The sequence below is a fragment of the Perissodus microlepis genome, chromosome 22 (assembly GCF_051167445.1).
Source record: "Perissodus microlepis isolate ML-2025 ecotype Zambia chromosome 22, ASM5116744v1, whole genome shotgun sequence".
NCBI classification, from domain to species: domain Eukaryota; kingdom Metazoa; phylum Chordata; class Actinopteri; order Cichliformes; family Cichlidae; genus Perissodus; species Perissodus microlepis.
In genome coordinates, this window is record NC_140481.1 from 9717705 (window position 1) to 9738655 (window position 20951).

Here is a 20951-nt window from a genome sequence, read left to right on the forward strand (position 1 = left end):
AATATGAGTTTTATTAAACCATTCAAAAATCACAAAACTTAGAACAAACACTCAACATACCTACAATATTGATCGGCTTCCCTGCGCGCAGTCGATCTAGACCTTGATCAATTCCTCCATTAAAACTCGAAACTAAAAAAGTCCAACAACACGCATTAAAAATGGGCACCTACAATAATAATTGATCCAAACAAAATGGTAAAAGTTTCTTACCGAACTATATACCCACTCGCACCCGAGTGAGTTAATCACCTCTGGAATTTCCCACAGAAGAGCGCTAACCTCACCCCTCACACCCACTACCTTTTCAAAGCTCCTCTGCTAATCACCTGGCAGAGAGCAGCAAACTGCCAGGTGACACTTGTTACATTCATAAGAACAAGAATAATTTAAGGAGAAGGGAATTATTTCAAAGAGACTCGGGGAGCATAGTTTTTTGCTGATATTTTTACATTTTTGAAAGAGACAGGAATTTTAATAAGAAAATAACGGTGGTACTGTAGGTTCTGATAAAAACTACAATCTAGTACGTGGCGCTAATGCACCTAGAATTTGTTTGCCAACCGCCATGAAACTGAAGAAGAAGAAGGAGAATTACACCGCTCCATACGTCACAGTGAGGGCGCCGGAAATGTAGTTTTTGGAGGCAGACTCGTCTGACGCTGTGGCGGTAAGTTAGTCTGTCCTGCACCAGACCATGCCCGTTATCGTGTGGGTACCGAGAACGGACAAGAAGGCCTGCTGCCCCGTGCACTCTTGAGCTGGATCACCCTCGCGGCCCACGGACCTCTGGGGCTAACGTTAGCAGCTAGCCGGCGGGAGGCGGGACGAAGAGCCGAAGCGGCTAAAACAGGTAAACACAGGTGAATTCAGGTAGTTTAGCACGGTGGCTACTGGTTCCTTGTCTGCCCATTCCTCTGCTGGTTCAGGTCTCATGTCTCTCGGTCTTTAACAGCATGTTCACACCGACAGGAGCTGCGAAAAGAAGCAGCTAACCTTTTAGATTTGCTAAAGGAGGTCCACCCTGCTTGCCTGCACTAGGGTCTCCTTCTGGGGCTCAGTTCAAAAAGAACTGTTATTGATCTTCTGATCTTGTTTGCTGTGATTGGTCAACTCTTGGAAGCCTGCTGAGGGGCGGGAGTTACAGCTTGGGTGTCCCTTCAATACTTTTTATTCTAATCTGTATAAGTTGTTTGAGTCTGATGTCACTGTTTCAGAGGTCATGTTTCTGCGCGATGAACTCGGGCCGAAAGTGTCTTAAGTGCCTGTCCGGCCCAGCTCCTGCCGTCACTGCTACTACACTGCTGCAGTTCGCCTCCCATGATGCTTTGCTACAGGAGAAGGAGGAGGAGCAGCGTTACCAGCTGGCGGAGGAAGACACCACTGACTCCAGACTCGTCATCACCATGGGTAATGCACACACATGCACATACGCTGGTGGCTTTGTGAGGACCCGTGTCTCTGATGGACTGATCTCTCCATCAGAGGACAGCCAGGAGGAGATGAAGGCTGCCAAGAAGAAGGCCGCCAGAAGGAGGAAGAGGAAACTGGCTGAGGAAGAGGAGCCAAGGGATGGGGCCTCAGAGAGCGAGGAGGAGGCAGGAGTGGAGGTGGAGATTGACAGACAGCTGGATCAGTCACTGGAGACAAAGTCCAAACAGCACAACCTGACCACAGTGAACGTGAAAAACATCATCCACGTGAGTGCCTCCACCCACACGCCTGGAGAGGGAGAGGGTGTGATCACGATTTTTGATTGCATTCAGGTTTTTAAGCCTACTGTCTTTGAAGCAGTTTAATTTGAAGTATTTGTCCATGAAGTGTCATGTGACTTACCCATCAATGACTTGGAGTAGGATGCCTGTTAGATGGTAACGGCTTATTAAAGAATACTGTCAGTCTTTGACAGTCTTTAGTACATTCAGTTCTCTGAGGTTACTCTGAGCTCTTTTAAAGATATGAAGTGTAACAAACTCAAAGGCTTTCAACAAGAATATGGGAAACTTACAGTTTAAACGTTGGCCTTTGACCCACAGGAAGTGATTACCAATGAGCATGTGGTGGCCATGATGAAAGCTGCCATTAATGAGACTGAGGCTGTCCCTCCATTTGTGAGTCTATCATCCAATCAAAATCAATCATTCACTGCCATCACGTGAGTCCTGACCCTGCTTACAGACTTTCTTTCTTTTCTGCAGGAGCCCAAAATGACTCGATCTAAGCTGAAGGAGGTGGTGGAGAAAGGCGTAGTGAGTCCACTGACAGCAGCCAACACGCACGCGCACACACACACACACACACACACACAGAGCACACTGAACTTTTTGTTTTCTCTCAGGTGATTCCAACCTGGACCATCTCGCCCATCAAGAAAACCAGTGACATCGTCAAGGTAAAGGTCAAAGGTCAAACCTGAAATCCTGACTGCACTCTTTATAAAGTCTTCAGTTAAGTGTAACTTTTTAAAATCATCTGAAAAACATTTGAATCCCTGCATTTTTTCGGAATGTTTTAAAATGACGTAAAAGCTTTTAATGGCATTTTGTCAGCATTTGACTTGAATTCAATTTTTAACACCGTAAAGTGTTTTTTGATCATTTTAAAATTTTCATTGGCATTTTTCATTTATTTAATTTGGGAGAAATAGCCATCAAATTAATTCAATTACACATTAATTCAGTTCTTAAATGTTAAACAATTCAGATTTAAAATTCTTATTTTATTTTAGTTACATCTCTAGATAATAAAAACATTTGAAACTAACATAAAATTTAAAAAATGAGTTTGTAATTTTTTCTTTTTTTTTAAGTAGATTATGTAATTGTTTTAATTTTTAATGTTAGTATTTTTAAAAATATATATTTTTAACTGTGTTCTTGACGATTTTTAAAAATATACAAACTGCTTTTATAACTTTCTTCATTTTCTCTTGGCATTCTCTTGATGAGCCTCATGAGGTAGTCATCTGACATGGTTTTCCAACAGTCTTGAAGGAGTTCCCAGAGATATTGAGCACTTATTGGCCGTTTTGCCTTCACTCTGTGATCCATCTTGTCCCAAACTATCTCGATTGGGCTTAAGTCGGGTGACTGCGGAGATCAGGCCATGGCGCTGCACTCCATCACTCTCCATCTTGGTCAAATAGCCCTTACACAGCCTGGAGGTGTGTTTGGTGCCATTGTCCTGTTGAAAAATAAATGGTAGTCCAACTAAACATAAACCGGATCGGGTGGCATGTCGCTGCAGGATGCCGTGGTAGCCATGCTGGTTCAGTGTGCCTTCAATTTTGAATAAATCTCCAACAGTGTCACCAGCAAAGCACCCCCACCTCACACACATCACTCCTCTTCCTCCATGTTTTACGATTGGAACAATGCATGTAGAGACCATTCGTTCACCTTTTCTGTGTCGGATGAGAAAGACACGGCGGGTGGAACCAAAGATCTCAAATTTAGACTCATCAGACCAAAGCACAGATTTCCACTGGTCTGATGTCCATTCCTTGTATTTCTTGGCCCAAACAAATCTCTTCTGCTTGTTGCTTTTTCTTAGTAGTAGTTTCTTAGCAGCCATTTGACCATAAAGGCCTGATTCACGTAGTCTCCTCTGAACAGTTGATGTACAGATGTGTCTGCTACTGGAACTCTATGTGGCATTTATCCTGGACTCTAATCTGAGGTGCTGTTAACTTGCGATTCCTAAGGCTGGTGACTCGGATGAATTTATCCTCAGCAGTGGTCCTTGTGTGTGCCAGTTTCATCGTAGGGTTTGGTGGTTTTTGCCACTGCACTTGGGGACACATTCAAAATTTTAGCAATTTTCAAGAGTGACTGACCTTCAACTCTTAAAGTAATGATGGACTGTCGTTTCTCTTTACTTAGCTGATCGGTTCTTGCCCTTATATGAATTCTAATAGTTGTTAAATAGTTATGTCCGCTGAGTACCAACCTGACTTATGCACAATAACACAGTTGGGGACCATCAGTTGTAAGAAGACAATAAATGTCACAAATGAACCCTGAAAAGGCTCACCTGTGGTGAAAACTATTTCAGGTGACTGCTCATGAAGCTCATTGAGAGAATGCCAAGGGTTTGCAGCGCTGTCAACAAAGTTTGTGTCTAACTTTCTGGAATCTAAACTATAAGGCATATTTAGAGTTATTTATTTTATAATAATAATGGATTGGATTTATATAGCGCTTTTCAAACCCAAAGCGCTTTACAATGCCACTATTCATTCACTCTCGCATTCACACACTGGTGGAGGCAAGCTACGGTTGTAGCCACAGTTGCCCTGACAGAAGCGAGGCTGCCATATCGCGCCATCGGCCCCTCTGGCCAACACCAGTAGGCGGTAGGGTAAAGTGTCTTGCCCAAGGACACAACGACCAGGACAGAGAGCCCGGGGATCGAACCGGCGACCTTCCGGTTACAGATGCGCTTCCCAACCCCCTGGGCCACGGGCACCCCGTTTTGCTACATTTCTATATATCTTGCTTTATATATTTGATATCTTCAGTTTGCAGTTACGATGTAGAAAGCAAAACCATTAAATGACAAGGTGTGTCCAAACTTTTAACTGGTAGTGTATATCTGACCTGACTTTTAGTATGAACAGTTTTAAAGCAGGTTAGCAATTTGAAAATAATTAAAAGTAAAAAGAGGCATTTTTAAAGTCCCTTTTTTCTCCAACTCTGGTGTTTTTGTAGTAGTCATAAAATGTGATTCTTATTTATCTGCTGAATGCTGAGACTAACGCTGTAGGATGTGTGTGATCTCCTTTGTTTTCTGTGTGGAATTACAGTGTCAATGAAGTTTCAGCTACATGTGTCTGTCTTCAGGCTCCGCAGTTTGTCGACATCCCTCTGGCTGAGGAAGACTCCTCTGATGACGAGTACCATCCCGAGGAGGAGGAGGAGGACGAGACGGCTGAAGACGTGAGGCTCCAAGCGTCTGCAGCGTGCTGTGATGTTGATGATGACTGGCTACTGATTTTTCATTGGTTGTGTGTCTGTGTAGACGTTCCAGGAGAGTGACATGGAGAGCACAGCTTCGTCTCCTCGAGGGACTCGGCTGCCCCGAGCTGAGGAGGACAGCTCCAGCCCATGGCAGGTCCTCAGAGTGTGATCATCGCTGTCAGTCTGCTGATCAGTCAGAGCTTTAGAAGTGAAAATGTGTGAAACAATCAGTGTTTGGCTGGTCCCTCAAACGTCAGCTTGTTAGAAATGAACAAATTCAAAAACTTTATTGATGACCAAATGGCAAAACTACTGATCAAATTATTTCTGTTGATCTAATGGTAAAACATTGAGATCTGAGTGAAAACAGGAATATTCAGCAGTTTTAAACACACCGGTTTATGAAACCTGAGTATAAAACATTGTTTTTATTTGCTGATTTCCCTAAAAGCTCTGATTTTACTTTTTTCTAAACCTGTGAATGGGACACTGTCTACCTCAGGGGTCTCAAACTCCAGTCCTTGAGAGCTTCTGTCCTGCAAATGTTAGATGCATTCTTGTTCCAACACACCTGAATCAAATTAAGGGCTTTGCCAAACTTGATGGCATGCTGAAGAAGTAGCTCAACCATTTGATTCAACTGTGTTGGAGTAGGGATGCATCTAAAAGCTGCAGCACAGTAGCTCTCGAGGACTGGAGCTGGAGAGCCCTGGCCTACCTGAACTTTAAAGCCTGCTTCCTGTCTTCCATCCGATCAGAAGTCGCGGAGTCGGTCCAGACTTGTGAGGGCAAGGTCTGTTTCCATGGGGCCGCCTCCTCCCCCCAAAGCTCCACTTCCTAAACCTGTGACTGACAGGACCTTCCTGGAGAAGCTTCATGCTGTGGAGGAGGAGCTGGCTGTTTGTATGGAGCCCTATCAGGTAACCATGGAGACAATCTGGTCATGTGATGCATCAATATACGATAACGATATAGATAAAAGCGACAGATCATTATGGATCATCTCTGTGTCGTCAGCCTCTGTCTGAGTCGGAGGATGAGGCCGGTCTCATGGCGTCTCGGACTCGGTCCAAGCGTCCTCTCAGGGATGTCCCGCTGGGCCGGCTGGAGGCAGAACTCCAAGCTCCTGACATCACACCTGATATGTACGACTCTAGCTCCACCCACGAGGACAGGGAGTGGACCGATTGGCTGAGAGGGCTGATGAGCTCAGACATGGACAATGAAGGTGAGGGTTCATAACAGAGCAGGGATTCGAGTTCTGACTGGACTCAAACTGATCAGGAATCTTTTTCTGACAGAGGAGTGTGATGATGAGGATGATCCAGAGTACAACTTCCTGGCTGACATTGACGAGCCCGATGTAGAGGATTACCGTGATGACAAGGCTGTCCGCATCACCAGTAAGTACACAAACACACATGTGTTCAGATTTTCCCTGAATTTACAAAGGAGCTGCTCAGTCATTTGTTTAAACTCAGTGCACACCTTCGGCAGGGTGCCTCAGGTAATCAGCCGTAATATCTGAGAAATCGGTAATCAGTGGGTGGCTAACAATCAAAGGTCCATGAATTTTTAATTTTTTTTTATTGTATTTTTTTTCCTCTCCTCTCCTCCGGTCTACCCTCACACACACACACACACACACACACACACACACACACTCTGATGGATGCATCAAGGGTGCATCCATAACATGGCCAATATTAAATGTATCATAAGCGAGCAATAAATGTGATTAATACCTGCTGAAAATGATAATTTGTGTTTATGTCTTCAGAAAAGGAGGTGAACGAGCTGATGGAGGAGCTCTTTGAAACGGTATAAAAGACCTTCAGGTTACCTATCTCTTCACCTGTCTCCTCAGTGTCTCCTCACCTGTCTCCTCACCTGTCTGTGTGTCTCAGCTGAAAGAGGACCTGGCTGGACAGGAAGTGGATGATGAAGGCCACGAGGAAGAGGAAGAGCCACAGGAGGAAGCACAAACATTTCAGACCCACACACCTGAGGAGCAGCAGGACAGGTGCGTAACTAACACACGCACACAGTCGGGTATTCATATATTGTGGGGACATCTAATTGACATGCTTTCACTAGCAACGAACCCTGCCCATCAAAAATGAATGCCTAAACCTAACCATAACACAATTGACATTAAAACCACATTTTGATTCTCTAAAAGGCCTTCAAACTTGTGGGTACTGGGATTTTGGTCCGCATGAGGGCTGTTGGTCCCCACAACTATAGTAAACTTCCAATTTTTGGTCCCCACAAAGACATGAATACATGCTCACACACACAGATACATCACTGTCTGTGTGTTTTCACATCAGAGAGTGTCCTGATGATGAGGCTGAGGATGGACCAATCGCAGAGCTGCGCACGGTGAAACAGCAGCTGGCATTGATAAGAAGGAAACAGCTGACTGGAGTGCCACATGACACGCACACAGAGCTGATCGTGTACAAGTTGAACGCTGAGCAGAGGAAATGCCTGCAGCAGCAGCTCCAACAGGTAAACTCTACTCTTTCAGCATGGCGGCTGAGAGCTGTTACCATGCTTTTACCATGATAACAGCAACTGAACTCACCTGTCGTCTTTCTTTCAGCATGTCCAGCTACTTACTCAGGTTTACCTGCTGACCTCACTTGTGTCCAGACTGCACAGCGAAGCGGAGACCTGCCGGCAGTTCCTGGTAACTCACCTGGATGTGTTGTGATGTACTTCCTGTTGTTAATGCACCCATTGAAGGTCACTTCCTGTCTTTCAGTGTGAGCTAGACCTGCTGGCGCAGCGGGCCGAGCTGATTGGTTTGTTGGCTCTTCCTGGTTTCTGTAGTGTCTTCAGGGCATCCAACCTGCAGGTGGCGCTGCAGCTGCTGGATGAGCTGCGTCAGGCTCCCATCAGCTACCAGCCACAGCTTCGCCCCCGCGATGCCCGGGGACGGAGTGAGTACAGGTGGGGGCGGGGCTTCCTGATTGATCGACTTGAAACTTTGATTGAAACTTGTTTTTACATGCTAACAGTGCGCTGCTTCCCCGTCATGCCGGCTGAGCTTGCCTGGCTCTTTGCCACACGGCCCGTCTTCATGTACCCGGAGCTGCTGCCTTGTGCTAGCCTAGATCCCGCGCTGTACTGCCCCCGGAGGACAGCAGCCTTCACTCCGGCTGAGGACTGGTGAGCACACACTCACTGTAACACAAAGAGGCCTGAGAAAAACCTTCACCATGCCCTTAGAGAGTGTGTGTGTGTGTGTGTGTGTGTGTGTGTTTCAGTCTGTTGGTGCTCGGCCTCAGGAATATGGAAGGGTCATGTGACCCGCCCAAACTGGTGTCCCAGTTCCTGCTGAGGAAATCTCTGGTTCAGGTTCGACGAAGGATCCTGCAGTGCTGCCGGCCAGGTTTTCCTGACAACGTTGTCAAGGTAACGCAGACATACATACACATACATGGTGCGTCCCAATTCATGGGTTGCATCCTTCCAAGCACCTGGCCTTTTGAAAGCGAAAATTATGTATGTTTTTTAATTAGATTTTTTTGGTTAGTGAAGTATGTTGGGCTTAATTTCTGTACCCAACAGTAATTTTAAGATTAACTAGTTAGCTAATGTTGTTGATGAGACTAGTGTCATTTCAGTTTGGTAATGTAAATATAACATGGCCAATATTAAATGTATTGCATTTAATTAAAAATGTACAGCAGTGAACTTTAACTCTGTTTCAAATAAGAGAGACAAATATTGTTCTTTTAATATATTGGCAATACCAAATTTGTCTGAAAGCTTATTTATATGGGTAAAAGTCATATTGAATAGATATCAGAGCCTTAAACAGACTGACCTGGCAAAAATGATTAAAAAAACATAACATCCTTATAAATTATAGCACTATAGATCAACTTATCCCAAAATACATAAAGCATATAAACATCTACAGCAATATAATTCAACAAACAGCAGTACTACTAATCCAAAACACTCCATGTTTCATATAACTGAAAGAAACACAGACTTTTATTTTCAGGTGCATTCTGCTGCTGATACTTGCGTACTTTAAGTTTCTGAATATAGAACTTTTTAGTGCCTTTCATAGTTTTTACTTGAGCGCCCTGAGTACTTTCTTCCACACTGAAAACACTTTGATAGATTTAATGATGACTTTACCTAATAAGAGTGATTTAGGACAGATAATTAGTTATTTTAAACTTTTTTTTTTTTTAAGTAGTCCCTCTCATAGAGAGAACAGTCTGTCTGTTCTCTTCATCTCTCAGCTGGTGCTGGCTCTTCCTCACACACTGCTGAATTTGTCCTGTATCATCAAGGGTGGAAATCCTCGGTCTCATCAGCTGTCCCTCAGAGATGATCGCAGATGATCTGAACACTTGCAGTTCTCAAACATGGAAATCAAATGTGTGCAAAGCTACAGGATTAAAACACAAAGTTAACATAGCAGCTCATTTAAAAAAACACAGACACCACCAAACGGAGCCAGCAAAATAACTGAACTAACATTAACAGTGCTATGAATCCTGCTAGTACTGTGATATTCAGGTTTGAATATCACAATTTCTGTAAAATTAAAGTCAATTTTTGAACAATATGCCTTTTACAGCAAAGGCTTTAAAAGCAAGTGGAACCTCACTAGTACTAACATCACTAATGTCACATAACTTTGCCGACATGTAGCTAAAAGTAATGTTTTCATGTTCTTCAGTATTAGAACATTTGTGTCGCTGCATAAATGAGTACTTATTTAAAAAGTTTATTCTTCGACCGCTCCACTTGAGCTGTCCTTTATTTTTTCGAAAAATTATCTGCTTTATCACACCTCTGTACATAAAAACACACAGTCCATCTGTCTGTCTTCTGCAGACCTTCAGGTACCAGCGGCGGGTTCTCCCAATGCCAGTGGCATGTCGTCCCGTGAATTTAGCAGACTGGCGACCTCCTGTGGAGAGAGAGGAGAGCGTCATGCCTCTGTGGCTGCTGGTAGGAAGGCTGCTTGTGTTTCCTTTGTTCCTCTCTGCATTTTTTCTGCCCGTCTTCTCTTTATGGAAAACTAGTTCCAGAATAAACACTGATGACATGGTGTCAAACAGTTGACCGAGGAGACCCAGGTGACACTGGAGAGATGAAGCAGGTGCCCAGGGAAAGGGAGGTCTGGGAGTCTCTGCTTAGACTGCTGCTCCATGGAATGGATTATAAGAGAAGAGGGAAATAGCAAACGTAGTTAACTGGTCAGCAATCAGCCTTGTGGTCCTCCCACTGTCTCCTCTGTGTTATCGTGCAGCTCAGGAACCGGTTCCCCATCAGCTGCAGGTTCTGGTTAGAGTGTTAGAGTGACTCGTCATCAGCCAAAGTCCATCATGGAGGAGGAGTCCATCTGCAAACCCATCAGCCTATGGAAGGCAAATGAGACATGTCACAGGAGGGGTTAGCCCCATCAGAACTGTCAAAGAGCAGTGGTATTGTTTGCATTTAAATAAAGGTGGGAAGTTCCCCTGTGTGTGAAACAGGAAATGTGAGCCAGTCCAATCAGTGAGGCAGAGATGTGATGGTTAGAAGTGACGTGCAGGATGGCGACCTCAGTGAAGAAGTGTGTATGTGTTGTGTGTCCAAGTATGAAAAGCAGCAAACACTCAGCTTTGACATCACATGAGGGAGAGTAGCTGAGTGGGGTCAGTCTTATTTTACAGTCACTTTGTTGTTATGTGCACCAAGTATGACGTCACCACTTCCCCAGTTTTAGCTTACTCTGCTGCTTGGGGTGTGCCAGAATCACTGTGGTCTTCTTCTGAACCTGAGGTGTCAGCACTGAGAACAACCCTCCCTTTCAGTGCTGGTAAAGGAGTAGAAAAGGAACAGGAAACAAAGCGATCAGTTTTCCCGCTGTTGCAGTGTCTCCCTCTGTGTAATCTGAGAAGCACTAGTTCTGATAGGTATGAGGTTCACCTAGAGGTCATAAAAACGAACGGTATTATAGATTCTGAAGAAAGGATGTGATGAGGATTAGCTGATGCTGCTGACACAGACCGTTTGTGATGGAAACAAAACCAACTGTGACCTTTGAACTTTTAGCAAACCAAACAGAGAAGTTCCACACTTTATTTCACACTAGATCCTCCTGCAAAAATAGAATATTTTCTTTGAACTACCAAAAAAATCTGTTTTGTAATTGGAGCGTTTCTGTGACTTATTGCAGCAACTTTTCCTTTTCTAATGTGGAATCCTGACACACTTTGTTGAAACTGCATTTGTGTTTGTTGGGATGCCTCAGCGATTAAGCATGTGCTTAAACTGATTTTACAGTGAATCAGAAGAGAACACTGCTTTCATGTGTGTAATCTGTTTGAAGTCTGAGTATGTATGTATGTATGTGCATATATAAAAACATCTCTTTTCTGTCTTCAGCGCTCTCTCCCCGTCATCTACCCAACCATTACGCACTATAATAGCTCCGCCTCAAACATCCCAACCCCCTCCAGCTCCTACAGCGTCCCCCCTGGGACCCGATACCCATCCCGCCTCCCTCAGAACCTGGACTTCAGACGGATCGGCTTTGTATTGCTGAATCAAAACCACAACCCCCCTCATCCCCCCGACTCTGCCCCCTCCGCTCCCACTCCTCCTCGAGTCCTCCTTCACCGCCTGCTCCTGACCAGGACCGATTCCCCCACTGACATTTGCACTGCCACTGTGTCCATGGCAACCAGAGATCAAATTAGACGCTACAGTCAGAAACTTGCAGCCCTGAGGAGGGGGAGGGAACACAAATCCTTTACACCTCCTTCCTGCGATGACCCCACCTCCCATCAGGTGACAGGGGATGATGTCATCAGAACTGATGAAGAGGAGGAGGAAGAGGGCGACATCATCCTGGTTCTGTCTGAATCTTCACCCAGTGCTGCAGGAAGTGTTGCTGTCAGTGACGATGTGCAGGAGGTGGGGTCAGAGAGTAAAGAGGACGGAATCTTGACACCACCTAGAGGAGCAGAAGAAGACAGTGGTGATCCTGATGAAGATGGAGACAGAAAAACTCAGCAGGTGAAACCTTTAGTGGCCAAAGTCAGCTCTCAGTCAATCAACCAATTGATATCTGCAGATATCTGACTTCCTGTTTGGTTTCAGCCACTGTCAGAAGAAAGTGATGAAGATGATCAGAGAGAGTCAGAAGACGTGCTGTTCGCTCATGATTATCTCTACAGGGTGAGGCTTTAATTCTGAAATTGAATTGTATTTAGAAAGATTGTGTAACCGCAGTTGTTTGTATTTCCTGTTACCTGGTCAGGTTTATGAGGCGGTGCAGATGTATCCGGGCTTGTGGGAGGAACTGATGTGTGTGTTGGACGAGTTCTCAACTGCTGCAGTTGATGTCCTGTATGACAGAATAAGCAGCGTTCTGCGGCTGTGGCCTCAGCTGCTCAGAGACTTTGCCGCCTTCCTGAACCGCAGACAAGCTCGCCACTGTGGCCTGGTGGGTGACATCACTGTGACCTCGCAGAGGTGTGCTGTGACTTAGGTGCAACTCATCAGCTCTCTTCATCTCCGCAGCTTCTGGAGCAGCAGCTATTTGAACGCAGTCGAGTGTTTCTATGGAAACTGAGATGGAGCCTGGGAGAAAGCTCCTCACTCTACCAACAGGTGGTGTCAGTACTGCAAGGAAGCTCTGCCCCTTTACCTGAGGACATAAACAAGGTAAGGTAGATGACATTTGATCCCTCAGCTGATCTGACCTGTGGAAATCTGTCAATTAAATCTGTCTTCTACTGATAAAATAATTAAACACTGATTATTTTCCTCCGGAATGATGGGTTTATCAAGTTATTGATAAAAAATGGAACAGAGAGAGACCGAAGTCTGATCCGCTCTTTGTTTTGTCAGCTCTCTTCTTTGCTCTGCCATCATCCTGACCTGCAGCAGGAACTCCGCCAATTCTACCAAGAGTTCCACACCACAAACTCTGCTGCCCAGAGTTCCCCTGACGGGAACCAAGGCACTGACAGAGAGGAACAGGATGAGGGGCAGCGGCAAGCGGTTTGTGCCAAAAACATCACTTTGACAGCCACTGGGGAGAAAGTCGTCATGTGGACACGGTCAGAGAAACATCCAGAAGCACTCAGGAAAACACTAAAGAAACATTATAACGATGAAACATCATTTCAAGGTTCTGAAACTATTAGAGACAAAAAACTCCAGTGTCCTGAAAAAGTGTTGGCAGGCATTATTCAGATGTTGTAGAAAATATCAGAAAGTCATCAATAAGTGTTGCACCAGCCACAATCACACACTCAAAATCTGTGTTGCATAAAACATTACACATCCTACAAATGTTCACGTGCTCTGGAAACGTGTTCTAAAAACAATATTCATTAAATGCTCCATAAAAAATCCTTAAGGAATAAAAATGAGACGGAACATCTGTAAACCCAAAAAATAAAACTTCTGAAGCATACATCTTCTAGTAGCAAAGACATTTGTATTGTATAAAACTGTAAATGTTGTAGAAATGTTTCATTTGAAATGTTCTACAAACATAAACGCTGATCTTGAAACATTATGAAAATAAAATGAATTTAAGCATCGAAGCTTTCAGAGCCAGATGTTTTAAGATGATTCTAAAAGTAGCATAAGAAAAGAGGAAAAACTAACTCTGATTGTTCCTGTTCCAGCGAGGTGGACAGAGCTATCCTGACTGCCTGTCAGGAGAGGGGAGCCACCTGGAAAACGTTCAGACAGGTGTCTACCCACCTGGGAAACAAGACTGCCCAACAGGTGAGATGAGGCAACGCCTCAGCATGCAAGTGTAGAGCTCTGAGCTCTGTCTGTGTTTTTCTTCTAAGTATTAAATCTGATGTTTTCTTCAGGTACGCCTTCGGTTCCTCGACCTGATGAAGCTTTTCCACTCTGCAAAGTCCACTTCCTGTTCCTTTGAGGCACAGCCAATGAGCAGGCAGGATGCTCCAGACTGAGTCCTGGACCAGTTAGAGACCTGCAGATAGACTACAGAGTCCAAAATGATGCGAATCCGCCGCTGTCCAACTTTGAGAATCCAGAGGAGTTTATTTAGATGAAAGAATGGAGGCGCTCTGCTCACCTCTGCCAGACTGTTTAGAGAACGTGTCTAGAATGTGTTGAGACGAGAGGATCAAAGAGTTCCATTCTAGATCAGAGATAGAATGATTCAGGATATATGTGAACCTCCTTGGCCGGCCTTTGGTTCTGGACTTTAGGTTTAGAGACTTAGCTGTGGATTTAAAATCTAGAACCAGTTAAAAGTTCTACAGCCTCAGGATAACACTCTCTTCCTACAATCTGGGTGATGGTGGATTCTTCAGACCTTTTTTCTCTGGAGCAGATTTGAGGCTGATCAAAGAGTTCATTTGCAGGACTGTAGCTTACTGTGAAAGAGTTCAGAGACACTTCCTGTTTATACTTCAACTCCGATTTGTTGACCAATCAGAGCAGAGCTTTATTTAAAAAATATTTATCATTAATTTATCTCCTCTAGAGAGGGAGGGGCCTCTGTGGTCACATAATACAAAGAAGGAAAGTAGAAACCAGCTCCAGTTGGCTCAAACTGGGTCATGTGACCTTGGTGATGTGCCTGTCTTCTGGTTTCCCATAATGCTCTGCGTTGAGGGCACCTCATCGCTCCCATGATTCCATGCTCTCGTGTTGGTGAAGGAGACATTGTGTGAAGGTTTTGTACAAATGTTTATTCACATTGAATGAAAATAACTCATTAAAATTTTTTTACTCCTTAAAAGTGTTTGTAAACAAAGTGTTTGTTTGTGAAGGCTAAAGAAAGAAATCTTTAAGCTTTAGGGAGGAAAGAGAGTACTGCTATAATGAATTGCCCCCTCTATTGGAGAAATGAAAAGAGCTCTGGGTAGAACCAGGATAGTGCTCCAGGGAAAGATGAGGTATGTTATATTATGTTGAAACATTTAAGTAATGTAGCGTTAAATAAATTGTTAATGTTATTTAATAAGATATGACAAGTAGGGCTCTTCCCATATAGATGCAAAAAGGCAATAATTATGCCAATAAAGAAACCTGGAAAAGGCCATAGTAATCCTGGGAAATATAGAACCATTGCTTTGACTTTCAATATGTGTAAATTGATGCAAAGAATGGTGAATGAGTGGTCGGTGCAATTTTTAGTCAAGAAATATAACAGCGCCTTATCAGAGTAGTTTTCGTAGCAATGGATCCTCTTTTATGTCTGGAAGATGATATTAAGAAAGCTCAGAATAATAAAGAAATTGTAGTTTTTGGATGTAGAAAAAGCATATGATATGCCTTGGAGAAAGGGTTTACTGATTAAATTACATCAGTTAGGAATAGGAGAAAATATGTTTAGTTGGTTAAGGGATTTTTTTATGTGACAGAACTATTCAAGTTAAAATAGGATCACATGTTTCAGAGCCAAGAAAAATAGAAAATGGAACTCCTCAAGGAAGTGTAGTAAGCCCAACGTTATTTTCAGTTATGATCAATGGTATTTTTAAAGATATGTCTGTAAATTATGGTAAATTACTTTTTGCTCATGATGGAGCATTATAGGTAAGGGCGGGAAATGTAGACCATCTCATTAAGAAATTCCAGGAGGGGATAAGTAAAGTAGAAAAGTGAGGTGTAGAATGGGATTTTTAAATTTTCAGTTGAGAAAACTAAAATCATGTTTTTCACAAATAAAAAAAATAGGAGAAAATAAACAGTTTTACTAGTATGGGAAGGGGCTAGAAAGGGTTGATTGGTTTCGTTTTTTGGGTCTAGTTTTTGATAAGAAATTAACTTGGAAAAATCACAGAGCACATTATGGGGAAAAGTAAAAAGGTACTTAATATTATAAGGGGTTTAGCAGGGTTGACATGGGGTGCAAATTTTGATGCCACATTTATTCACTCAAAAATAGATTATAGGTGTATGGTATATTGGTCAGCGGCTAAAACTTGGATATTATCCAAGCTCAACCACTGAGACTTTAAGCAACACCAGTATATGTCCTACAAGTAGAATCAGGTGAAGTGCCACTATATTTTAGAAGACAAAAGTTAATGGTAAATTATTGGATACATTTGAAAGGTCATAATAAAAGTCATCGTGTTAAGAAAGTGTTACAAACTGTTGGAAAGAGGAAAAGATTTTAAAAATAGTTTTGGGTGGATTGGGGATAATAGAGCTAGAGCATTTAAAGTATATGACAAAGAATTTAATCAGACAGTATTGTGGCCTTTAAGGTCTGCATGGAAATACATTAATGTAGATAAATCATTATCAGATATTAAGAAGACATGAATTACAACAGATATTTGTCAAGAATTGTATAATAGTGTGGAGAATAAGTACAGTGACTATTTGCAGATTTATAAAGATCCAAAAACTGAAACAACTAGTGTGGCAGTTGTCATTCCTGAATAAAATATATAAACTTCAAGAAGAACATAAATTTTTTTAGTATGAATGCGGAGTAGAGTTATATGCCATATTATTTGGCTTGTTTCTTATTTTTCTTGTATTTTAGCACACCACTGTTGCTTGTGAAGCTTGCACACAAGAATCTCAGTCACATGTGCTGTACCAATGTAGCAGTAATGTGACGTGACAATAAAAGTGATTTGATTTCATTAAAAAGGTGCTCACAAGGAGATGGCTCAAGCCTGAGCCACCAACAACTGAAGACTGGATATCTTCTGTACAAGAGATCTATACCAGCGGTCCCCAACCTTTTTTGCGCCACGGACCGGTTTATGCCCGACAATATTTTCACGGACCGGCCTTTAAGGTGTCGCGGATAAATACAACAAAATAAAACTAGTACCGGTACCGAAAAAAAGAAGATTTATTCATAACACACGTGAAGACACCCAGGAAAACCGAGTTAACGATAAAAAACGATAACAAAATAACGCTGAAAACCGATAAAAACCCTGAAAACCATACATTTCACACCTGAGCCTCAACTCTCGCGGCCCAGTACCAAACGACTCACGGACCGGTACCGGTGATAAGGTGATGGTAACTCAGTTTTAAAAAATACCTGTGGATGTAACCCTAGGCATTTTCTTAATAGCTTCTTATTAGCATTTAACCAGGTGTAATAACTCCACGGCAGACCAGTCCACATTTTAAATGCTTTTCAGCATACTCTTAATTTACCACTTTCAAGCACACACTTTTATTCCGGCTGCTGTACACTCACAGGTGGCTGCAGGTCTGCAGCTGCCAGCCACACACACTAATAACAACAACAACGACAGTCAGGAACAACTTTTAATGCAGGCGAGGCGTGATTGCCAATGTTGTGCATGTGTGTCCATCGTCCCTGCAGCAGCACCGCAGCCCCGCCGTTCACATTGGAAGAATCTAACCAAACACAGTGTACTGTAATAGTGTACTGGCAGCTGTGCAGCTAATTTTTTACAAATGGCACACTATCTTTTGCTTATCTGTACAAAGAATGTATTATCATATATAATAAAATATAAAGAGGTTCCACACATAATAGAGAATGAAATTAACACAACTGCTACAGATAACTCAGCATTGTGAGAGAAAAGGCACTCTATAGTTTAGTGTTAAAAGTGCTGTAAAAATGTGTGTAAACTCTTTGGTTAGTAAGACTGGAAAAGAGCTGCCATATTAATCAGGTTTAGTCTATTTGAAGGAAGAAGAAAAATTGTGAGACTGTTTGCAGTATAAAGGTTAAAAAATAGAAATAAATGGATGGATGTTTTCCAGAAACTTGTCGGCTCTATCACTAGTTAACTAACAGCTAAGTCTATTAGCAGCAACCAACCCGGTGACGTCCTATTCTGTACTGGCACAAGATGGTAGTAGACATGTTCTAAAAATGACAACTTATACTTGCACTATTCCAACATGTTATTAATTAATGACATGACATAACACGTTATTAATAAATTTAATAATTAATTAATTAGACTAAATTCATTGAAAGATTTTCTTTCATTAAAAAAACTGTTATACTTAAAATTATGACTATTTCTTGCATTACTTTTGAGTATAAAAGTATAAAAATGGCTTTTAATCCTAAACAAAAAGAGTCATTCAAAATCACTATATGGTGGACAGAGTCAGATTTTAAAACTTGTCCTGTGGTCTGATTGTCTAATTAATACTACAAGGCAAAGACCCTGCAGTTTGGGGGAAAAAAACCCTGACAATCAGACCACCCCCTCTGAGCAAGCACTTGGCACTTGGGAAGGAAAAACTCCCTTTTAACAGGGAATAACCTCCGGCAGAACCAGGCTCAGTGAGGGGAGGTCTTCTGCCACAACCTGTGTTAAATGACAAATAGTTGAAAGTGTAGCAAATTTTTTGAAAGGAGGTTTGTAAATTATGGAACATTATGAAGCTACCCCAAAAGGTGGATTCTGATCATCTGGACATAGCGTTTTCAGTGGGAGAAAACGCCTCCCACTGAAAACGCTGCATTCAGATGAACAGAAAAGGTGGATTCTGATCATCTGGACGTAGCGTTTTCAGTGGGAGAAAACGCCTCCCACTGAAAACGCTACGTCCAGATGATCAGAATCCACATTTCGGGACTGACTTACCTGGATGATTGTGCATGCATTAAGTAATTGTTAAGATAATTATTCTGTTTCTGATTCACTGCTTATGCAGCAAAAGAACCTCCTCAAACTACTAAAAAAAAGAAGAGAAGGCCCTAATGATACGGTTGCTTGGCCTGTCTTCCTGTGAATCTGTGGATCCGTTTTTTACATTTTTATCACTGCCAGATTCTTGTGTTTTGTTCTCACAGCCTCGAGCAACATTTCTGTTCCTTTTGAAAATGTTCTGAGCGTTATTGGAGCTGCCTGATGTTTTTAGCTCTGTAATGGAAAAGGGCGATGTGACTTTTCTGGCAGCCGTTGTGGAGATTTTAAAAGCAAACTGAAGCACATATGTACAGAAAACGCGACACAGGTCTTTGTACATTATGATGTACAAGTTTTTTACAGTTTTTAGAGGAGTCAAGTCTCCCCCAATTTTCTCTCTTATATCAGCCACTATCTGCAGAAAATTTAACTTTACAGCAGATGTATGTGTTTTCACAGAAATGTGAGCGACTAAATTTGCAAGACACAAAATGAGAAAAGTATTGCCACCTATAGGCTTAGGAAGCTGAAAAGGCGCATTGCCAAACAAACATTGTTGGGCATCACTTCTTTCTGGTTGCGGGGCATCACTTCTTTCTGGTTGCAGGGCATCACTGCTTTCTGGTTTCAAGTTACATTTTTCATTACTCTCTGAACTCTGACTGTCAAGATTTTTAACATCAGTGATTTCAAATGTACGACTCTTGCCCTTGCTACCCAAATTTCCCTTACCTACAAAAGGTAGAGTTTGTCTATCTTCCCCAAAGTCTGTCAATTCAACACTGCTAAAGCTAGTCTTTGGACTATCTACAGAAGGGGGAGCTATGGTCTTTGCACAGACTTGCAAAATGTTCATTACATTATAAACCATCCCAACAAAATTTAGTAGGGATTTGGATACATCTGATTGCAAGGATGTGGACCCTGTGATATGACTCAGGGCTGAGTTTACATTCTTTGCAATCTCCACTGAAAATAAAGTCAGTAGTCGGTCTGAGTCACCAGACACCCAAGGCCCGACCGAAACATTTATCAAAGATGTTTCTGAGGCTGGCCTGAATATCATCCTCTGTCACCCTGCAGTAACTGCACCCATCAAGCAGAGGTTCAGTATTCATCCTGAAAAGAGAGAAAAGAGAATTTAGTCAGGTATTCAATCATTTTCCCACAGTATCACTATTTTGTCAAAATCTACAGGCTTCATGAAAATAAATCATATGGATGACTTCACACAAGATGTAAAATATTCTAAGAGGCAATACAAAGCACTTCTGTTGTTCATGAATATGTGGGCAGCATGAAACTTGTGGTTCTATCCCTTGAAACACTAAGGTGCTAATGTGCCCTACGAGTGCTTGGCACATGTTGGTCAGCAGATCAACGACATCTGAGGTGATGTCATCAGTGGCTAATGCCGTCCATTGTCTGAAAGAAAAACATTGAAAATGGTTGAGCAAAACAAACCTTTAAACAGTGAATATGTCTGTATATGGTCATAACTGTCTTGATGATTTTGTAAACCCATCTACAGTCTTGTTATGACCCAGTCTGGGTACAGGAACGTAGCATAAGGGTTAAAAAGGAAGTGACCCCGCCCTGGTCCGCAAAACCATACACAGAAAAACCAATTTCTTAAGTGAACGGTGGTTTATTTGTCTACACTGAAAACTTAACTCTGGGGTGAACAAAGGCCAAAATAACAAACAAAAACAAGCTAAGTCAGGAGAGGAGGTGCTATCTAAAACCCTCTGTGAAACAAAACCCAAACAAAAGACACATGCTACACCTAACTCCCAAACTGAAATAACCAGGAGAAAACAGTACAAGAAAATAATAAGGCAGCTCACCCCTTCTGTTTCAGTGTCTATTTACAATGTACTATTTACAAGTGAAGACTAATTTACACACTATATACAAAGCTCCGTAAATCTGAGGAACCACACACGAATAACACAAGGTTTGGAAGCCAGGGTCAGGTCTGCTGCTGCTGCTGTCAGTCGCTTAGTGATGTGTCGGTTGCGAACGAAATGGCTCTTAGAGCCGGGTCTTTGACGTGAACGACGCAAGCCGGCTCCTTATCACGAGCCTTGTTTTTTTTTTTTTTTCCTTCTCTCACCCTCTCTCTCGCACTTGTTTTCCGCTTCACTCTGCACGCGAGCCTTGTGCTTTACGCTGGGAAGAGGGGGGAGGGGCGGTAGTTACACACGCAGTAGCACAGGAACAGAGCGGGAGGGAAAAAGAGAAAGAGAGCCAGGGACAACAACGTCACATTAGAAAGGTATAGTAATCATCCACAACTATTTTCAGTTGAAGATGATAAAGGATTCAGAAAGTTTATTCATGCGGGCCCATATGACAGAGAATGTGA

The 20951-nt window shown here is 42.6% G+C and overlaps 1 protein-coding gene and 1 pseudogene across 2 annotated transcripts; one reads left to right on the forward strand and one right to left on the reverse strand.

The window, feature by feature from the left end:
- Positions 1 to 594: 594 nt before the first annotated feature.
- On the forward strand, positions 595 to 14721 carry gon4la (gon-4 like a). 2 transcript variants are annotated; one of them, XM_084919527.1, is made up of 26 exons: positions 595 to 853; positions 1218 to 1410; positions 1486 to 1700; positions 2037 to 2111; positions 2199 to 2249; positions 2339 to 2392; positions 4842 to 4937; positions 5020 to 5112; positions 5717 to 5878; positions 5976 to 6186; positions 6260 to 6361; positions 6739 to 6779; positions 6866 to 6981; positions 7292 to 7472; positions 7567 to 7653; positions 7729 to 7906; positions 7985 to 8135; positions 8234 to 8381; positions 9828 to 9944; positions 11367 to 11999; positions 12084 to 12161; positions 12244 to 12429; positions 12507 to 12650; positions 12837 to 13048; positions 13625 to 13727; positions 13820 to 14721. In XM_084919527.1, the coding sequence occupies exons 2-26, from the start codon at positions 1236 to 1238 to the stop codon at positions 13922 to 13924; spliced, it is 3714 nt and encodes a 1237-aa protein (XP_084775653.1). In that variant the 5' UTR covers positions 595 to 853; positions 1218 to 1235; the 3' UTR covers positions 13925 to 14721. The 2 variants fall into 2 exon arrangements, with proteins under 2 accessions (XP_084775653.1, XP_084775652.1); XM_084919526.1 differs by having other exon boundaries at positions 595 to 1410.
- Positions 14722 to 18629: 3908 nt separating this feature from the next.
- LOC146362565 (uncharacterized) lies at positions 18630 to 20585 on the reverse strand (annotated as a pseudogene).
- Between the last annotated feature and the right edge of the window lie 366 nt (positions 20586 to 20951).

What these genes read in the sequence shown, in the direction of transcription:
- gon4la (XM_084919526.1), top strand. Translation starts at nt 1,203, where the DNA reads ATGTCACTGTTTCAGAGGTCATGTTTCTGCGCGATGAACTCGGGCCGA. An exon ending in TTCACTCCGGCTGAGGACTG is followed by an intron (nt 8,136 to 8,233) that starts GTGAGCACACAC and finishes TGTGTGTTTCAG; the next exon opens with TCTGTTGGTGCTCGGCCTCA. An exon ending in TTCCTGACAACGTTGTCAAG is followed by an intron (nt 8,382 to 9,827) that starts GTAACGCAGACA and finishes TGTCTTCTGCAG; the next exon opens with ACCTTCAGGTACCAGCGGCG.